The 7058-nt window shown below is 34.3% G+C and overlaps 1 protein-coding gene across 2 annotated transcripts in view; it reads right to left on the bottom strand.

The window, feature by feature from the left end:
• Positions 1 to 7058, bottom strand: part of LOC134537787 (RNA polymerase II elongation factor Ell) — a 193605-nt gene that overhangs the window by 18031 nt on the left and 168516 nt on the right. For both annotated transcript variants that reach the window (XM_063378588.1, XM_063378589.1), the window contains exon 9: positions 2122 to 2293. In XM_063378588.1, coding sequence (XP_063234658.1) covers positions 2122 to 2293 — 172 coding nt within the window. The remainder of the gene's footprint in view (positions 1 to 2121; positions 2294 to 7058) is intronic.

Genomic DNA, 7058 nt, shown 5'->3' with positions numbered 1-7058 from the left:
CCATGGTTGATTGTTTATGAAAAGTTACATCAATCAAAAAAATTGAATTTTACTTAAAACTATTAACCTTATCTGTGTAGTAAATTCAATATAAATAACAAGAAAAAAATATATAAATAAATAATTGAGGAAACTAACCCTTAACTCTTTCAGTCTATTCGTCCACTGAAGTGGACAATATATATATATAACAAATACACATTGAGTTTATCAAACATTGAAAGTGGACATATTACTTTATGGTTATGAAATGAATAAATATTATTTTACTTTTATTAATTATTATAAAATAACTATACTATACTATACTATACTATACTATATCTGGATGTAACGCTGTTCGACTTGTGCGGTTTTGAAGTAATGACGTCAATAAATTACAGCACGATTTGAAGTAGCGCTGTCATAGATTCAAAGTAGCACAGTATTATTTTACGTGAATTTTTTTTTCCCGTACGCGGACAATGGCAATAGCACTTGTGTAGCATTACGGTAAATACAATGCAACACATTAATAATGTCACTGCTGACTATGATTGATGGGAAAATAAATTCAGCTATAACAGACAGCATCCAGTCAACGTTGCAGTTTATTTGAAGCACTAAAAAAAACGAATGACATCGATAATGTAGAGAAGACAACAGTTAATGAAAAAGCATTGGAGAATGGATTATCAACCTTTCACGCGTCAAGTTAGTTACAGACTGGACTTAGTGTGGCATGTTAAGAAAAAGAACACAAACATTTGGTTGAAAAAAAGAATATAGCTGTGAAGTCTGGTTTTCGAAACAAAATAGTCCTTGTTGACAAAGTTAAACAAGGTCACGGTACTACAAATAACGGAAATACGTCACGTCGCTTTTTTTACCGAAAACCCAATGTTCAGCATCAATTACAGGACTACTAGATGAACTGATAAAAGAGGTAAAACATAATACTGTACACATCTTGTGGATATGCTGTTAATGCCCTAGCTTTTTGGCAATATGCACTCGAAACAGAGTGGCTTTATGTTCGAAACTACCCATGGTATCCTATGCCTCCTTCAGTGCATAAGGTTCTTATCCACGGCTCAAATGTCATTCAAGTTGCCTTACTCCCGATCGGAATGCTAAGCGAAGAGGCTCAGGAAGCTAGAAACAGACTTTTGCAGGTTACGTGAGAGAGGCTGTCGGAAAATGAGTAGAGAGGTGACTAACCAAGATCTTAATATAATGCTTATTTCATTTGAACCCCGTGACCTCCTCTATTAGAACTCTTCCACCAATAAAACTAAAAAAAAATGAAGCCAGAATTTCTTTCCCTAATTAAAACTCCTTCCCCATACAATTCTTGTTTTTAGCAGCAGTCACGACGGACGACGATGACAGTAATTAGGAAAAGATTTGAAGACTAAGAATGTGGAATGACAGCAAATGTATTTATTATTAACACAGTTTTTGACTTTTACTAATCAAAAGAATTCTCCTTATATTTTTAACTTATTACACCTATGATAGAAACAAATTATAACCACTGAATTAGGAACTTCTCCATACTAAATGCTGATTTTGTTTTTTATTTGCTCATTTAGTGATAGGGACGTGGTAACAGTAACGACAAATTGCATCTTCAGGGCAGAGGTTATGTCCAGAAAAATAAGCCCTCTGCCCCAATGTTTGGCAGAGGAGGGCTAGCACACATTCCATGTTCACACGCTGCAGCCGCAGGAAGTTAGTTTTTCTTTCCATTAATAGTACTTAATATTCAATAGTAAACACACACAAATAATACAATATATATATATAGAGTTCAAAATGTAAAACAATAATTTTTGTTTCGGGGCAGGGGAAAAAATGGGCCATCCCTGATTTTATGAATACAATCCGTGGAACTGCAAGCATATGTAAAATCATTTATTTTCTGGGCATTGTAATGGTGTTTTAATGCTGATTGCACAAGTCAAATATGTATCGAGTTTCAAGAAAACTTCTGTCGAGTCTAATACCGTCGAGAACAAAGAACTCTACTTTCAAACTGAGTCGAGCTGACGCTACTCACTCAGCTCAAGATTTTGAGTACTCGACCCATCTCAACATACAAGTTCACATAACATTATAATTAACTTGCACACTACTTACTTTATATCCTTGACTACCCTTTTCTTGTTTCTTTAGTTCCAGCTCCAGCTCTGCAAACCTTCGTGCCACCTTTTCAACAACAGCGTGGAGTTCCCTATACTCATTGTAATCTGCGTTGAAGTCTGCTTTATACCTGGCACGTTGTCTACTGTCCGTTATCGTTGTGTAAGCCCTGAAACCATCAAGCTCACAACAAGATCTAGAACAATATCAATGCTTTAAAGACAAAGTTAGTTAGCTTCACACATTCAGAAGAGGAAAGATCAAGTGCAAAATTACAGTCAGTGTAGTAATGCTAAAAACAGGGACAATTCCACTATGGGTAAAATAAAATTTGTGGATAAGAAACAATGTCAATAAACCATTTATTTTTCTGGTCAGCACCTTTACAGTTTTCTAACAGCTGTGCATTCCCAAAGCTAACATTTTTGAATAATTTTTTTTATTATGGTTTTATAACAAATTACAATAAAAAATAAATAACATAATGTTGATAAGTGTGTGTTCATATTAATTTCACAAGTGCAATAATATATTATTTTCTTTTAATAACATCTCTGGCACATTTTAGAATAAGGCAACACTGTTTTTGTGTAACTTGGACATGTCACCTAGCAGCCTAGTCAAACCGGATCAACCCCCGAGGCTGGAGGTGTGCGGCTCTCCTGGGACTTCAACTTTGCTCGCTACTAATATGTTAACTTCTGATTAACTAAGTTCCCAGAGCCCACCTCGGGAGTTCAATTCATCTTAATAAAATTAACTGTAATTCCCCAAGGGAGTTCAGAATTAACGCTTGGACTTCTATTCAGCCACGTAGAAGCAATGAACCACAGACTATTGCCGCAGGGTGTTTTAACTGCTTTATTATAAGTGGTTTGTATGCATCGCCATGTATATCTCAGGTTTCGAAACATTAAAAATAAATATGTTACATCTTGACCAAGCGTGAGAGTTCGGAGGTTCAGAGGCTTGTGGGATGTCTTAAGAGCCTACGTGTTATTCTCATAGAGCATTCCCGATGCTGACGGCGGGTCAGATTTGTACACAAAGCGCTACTTTAAGGGGTCATGTCTCACTTACCCACTTTAGCTACGTCATGCCCTGGAATTTAGCCAGGTCCGTGCCACCTTAATTACACAGTGGCACCCATTAAACAAGTGACCCTGAAGTCACCAACAACTTGAAAATGTAATGTTAACACAACATTAAAAAAATTTTGTTGATGCTACTTGGAACAGCAAAACATTTTAAATTCGGCAATCTAGAGTTTGATAGATCCTGCAATCCAACAACAATTAAGCTGCACTGTTCCCATATTTTCTGGGTAGAGTCTGACTGTTGCCCATGGCCAAAAAATCGCATTACTGTGCTGCCGGCATTTTAACTTCATGCAGAGAGTTTTTATTTCAGCTAGTGTTTCCTGTTTTACAGCACGCTACATTTACCTTCTTACATTTGTTATTTCCAATAATTTAAAACTACACAAACAAAATCGTTACTGCAGCATAGTACTGGTACTGAATGTGCCTGATTAAAGAAACTGTAATATCATGAAAGACATCACGTCATCATTACTAGTGTGTATAAGAACTACCAGAGAAAATTTGTACATTCAATGACAAATTTTGATTTTCATTAACATCACTTAATTTAAGAGTTAAAGTGTCAAAAAAACTCATTCCACCATAAATGAATGAATTAGGCATTAATCATTGAAGTAATTATATATGATTCGGGGTAACACGATTATACACACATTTAACAATATTTGAAATAGGTATAAACAAAATAGGTTAATTATTTTTTATATACTTCAAGTGCACAACTGTGTGAGAGAGAGACATGCTTATTTTAAGAAGACGTTAGGCACTTTACATGTGGCAAAAACCACTTTTCCTTAATAAGACTGAAGCAACCATAAAAGAGCAAGCTCAACTACAAAAGCCTGTGCACAAAATCAGCTTGCAGCACTATGGATTAGTCTACTTCTTAAGGCTGTTGGATGGTCGGGCGCTGGCATCTTGCCAGTATAGGAAAATCAATGTTAACTAAATTACCTTTTATGTATGCACTAAATAAGATAAAAAGGTGAAATAAAAACCAAAACGCAGATAATGCAGGTATACACTTGCGTTAATACCCATTATTTTAATAACATTTTCACATAGTTTTTAAATGACTTGTTCATTTTTCAATACTCTATTGTAAACAGGCTGCCCGTTTTATATATAAAATGAATATTAAGGCATATTCTGCAAATTATTCAGATCAAAAAAGATTCAGACCGCATGTCTCTATCTGTAATAGAAAAGCTATAATATTATATTTGTTGTATTGAAATAATTTGGCAGGGGCAAATATCTCAGATGAGCGATGGCTAGATGGGTGAGGGGGGCAGGAAGGGAGGCAAGCTGTCAGGTAGCTGCCTTGGGGCCGGAAGGGGGGGGGGGCGGTACTAATACCTTCCTGGAGCTGTTTACAGTTTGTAGGTCGTGACTCACCACGGCATCGAAACTCTGGTATATTTTCCCCCTTCGTTCTTGACAAATACTCAGTTTGAATCCTAGACCCTAAAACGGATTTTGCAAACTGGTATACCATATCACCTCAGTGTGGGCTACCAAATTATAAGTGTATATTACCATGTTACTGACGATGCAAATAAAATTATGTCATTTACTATGTGTGCAATTTGTGTGACACTGATTATAAACCAATTATAATGAATAGCCAAAGTTATTACAACTTCAGCATAACATTCGTTAACTGCTTTATCTGCACGTCGTGGACTTAAATATGATTGAAAACATGTATCAATAATATTATATGGTAAACAAAATGTTCAATATCTGAAAAAAAAAAGTAGTCATAGCTTTTAACTAGGGACCGGTAAAGTAGGATATTTTTTTCCAAACTTCAACATAGTAAGTAGTATTCATTAAAATACCTCTATCGAATTCGTATACTTATTTAGAAATGAAATATTTATTATATTTAGCAGATTAAGTGTGATTACGCACGCAATATCGGCGAGAGAGCGTACAGACAAATAAAATAATTGCTTAAAAACCATTAATACATTGGGCCTGCGTGTTATCTGACAACATATACATAACTGTTATTGTAGGGTCAGTGAGAAAACTATTTTGCAATGCTTGAATGATTTCACCTTATTTGCGCAAAGCAAGTATTGTTGGTAAATCAACCAGAAAACTACGTAATTATTTATTACGCGCAGTTGCGTTCATATTTAAAAAAAGGAGGAAAAACGTTTACCCATACGAAATCAAACGTTAAACGTAAATGTTTCGTTGCTCCAGTTGTCTGTATATTATAAATATATATATATTAATATACGATAACTTATATTGCTGTAAATATTTTGCAGCATTGCGAAGAGTGTAGAATTATAGTGTACAGTAAAATGTAGGACCGGGACCATATGTGCGTCGCATCGCTCTTTAATTCGGCAATATAAGTTTACGCTACTGAATACACACATGTCTACATTATATACATACATTAGCATAATATATCTGAGGACGTAGAACAAGTTATAGTTATATAATTTATACGAGAGTTGTTATATTTGAATTAATGTTGCATTTACTTCACGAAACTAATCACAAACATTATTATTAGGCCTATTAAAATAAGTGAATATCTAATCAGACAAAAGTTATTAAACTATACAAATAATACGTTCTTTGAATGTTTGATGCAATGGGGAATTTTGATTCAGTGAAGTCTTTTGGACATAACGCCATACAAATAATAAAACAACTCACTTAAACTTTAATTTATATTTCTTAATCTAAAAATAATAGTGCTTACCCAATTTATAGTAGGCCAATATATAGTATGATTATTATTATATTTGAATTTTTTTGGTTAATCACAATTAACAGCTATTATTCTGATAAATTGCAAGTCCCGTGTATGTTTCAGTTGCACTCATAACACAAGTCATCTTCATATTAAAAATATGGATTATTTTACAGGTTTACTGATCGACGAAGTCAGAATAAGTAGAGAATTTTGGTTGAGTAAAATGCTTCCAAAACTTCAGACATTTTACAAGGAGTGTCTTCTGCCTGAAATAATAGATTCGCGGAGAGCTCGAGGGCTGAGCATCAAAGATCCGCCATACATTCAAGATGCAAAGAAGAAACTGCAGCTTGACAAACATAAAACAAGAACAAAAAGTATTTGATGTGATTTGGGAGGTAATGTTGAAGTGTTTTCAGAATTTTCCCTTTTCTTCTGTTATTTTTCAGACAGCTCCAAGGATGAGCGACCAAAATTTCAAAAGGGTGTGCCACCGTTGGGTGATCAAAAATTCTATAAGTATTTTCAGAATTACTCTATGGAGTATATTTCCTAAAATGCCAATATCTATAATGTAAAATGTGGTCTAGTTGGGCGCCGTGAAAACTCTATAAAGTACTAGTGCTGTGATTGTGTATGTAGCACAACTACTAACCTCTACAGAATATTAACTAAAATATGTCTTGTTATGTTGATAGTGAAAATAAATTATTCTCAAGTTGTATGTACTGGTGTAGTTTGACTCAGTGTGAATACCAAACAATAAAATGTCGTATAATTCCTTAGCAGTATGTCTCCTTCTCTTTGGTGTAAGTATTCTGACCTTAAAATCAACAAATATAAGTAGTGTGTTTAAAAGCATTAACTTCTCTATGACTGCTGATCTCAGTGTAATAAAAACTAATTATTCTTTCAAGACAATCCAAGCTAAATATTTCTGTCTATCTGGTTTAACATACACATGATCTGTAAGTATGGTTATCAATCGGAAAAATAAAATATAATGAAAATTTAACTTTTTACTAGGGTCAAAATCATGGTTGTATGGGTGACAATACTCTTTTGCAACATATCCAACTGTAACATGAAAAGTGACAGAGTCAATG

Source organism: Bacillus rossius, chromosome 12, assembly GCF_032445375.1.
Source record: "Bacillus rossius redtenbacheri isolate Brsri chromosome 12, Brsri_v3, whole genome shotgun sequence".
NCBI classification, from domain to species: Eukaryota; Metazoa; Arthropoda; class Insecta; order Phasmatodea; family Bacillidae; genus Bacillus; species Bacillus rossius.
The sequence above is the reverse complement of the archived record's forward strand: the minus strand, read 5'-3'. Positions and strand labels throughout refer to the sequence as shown.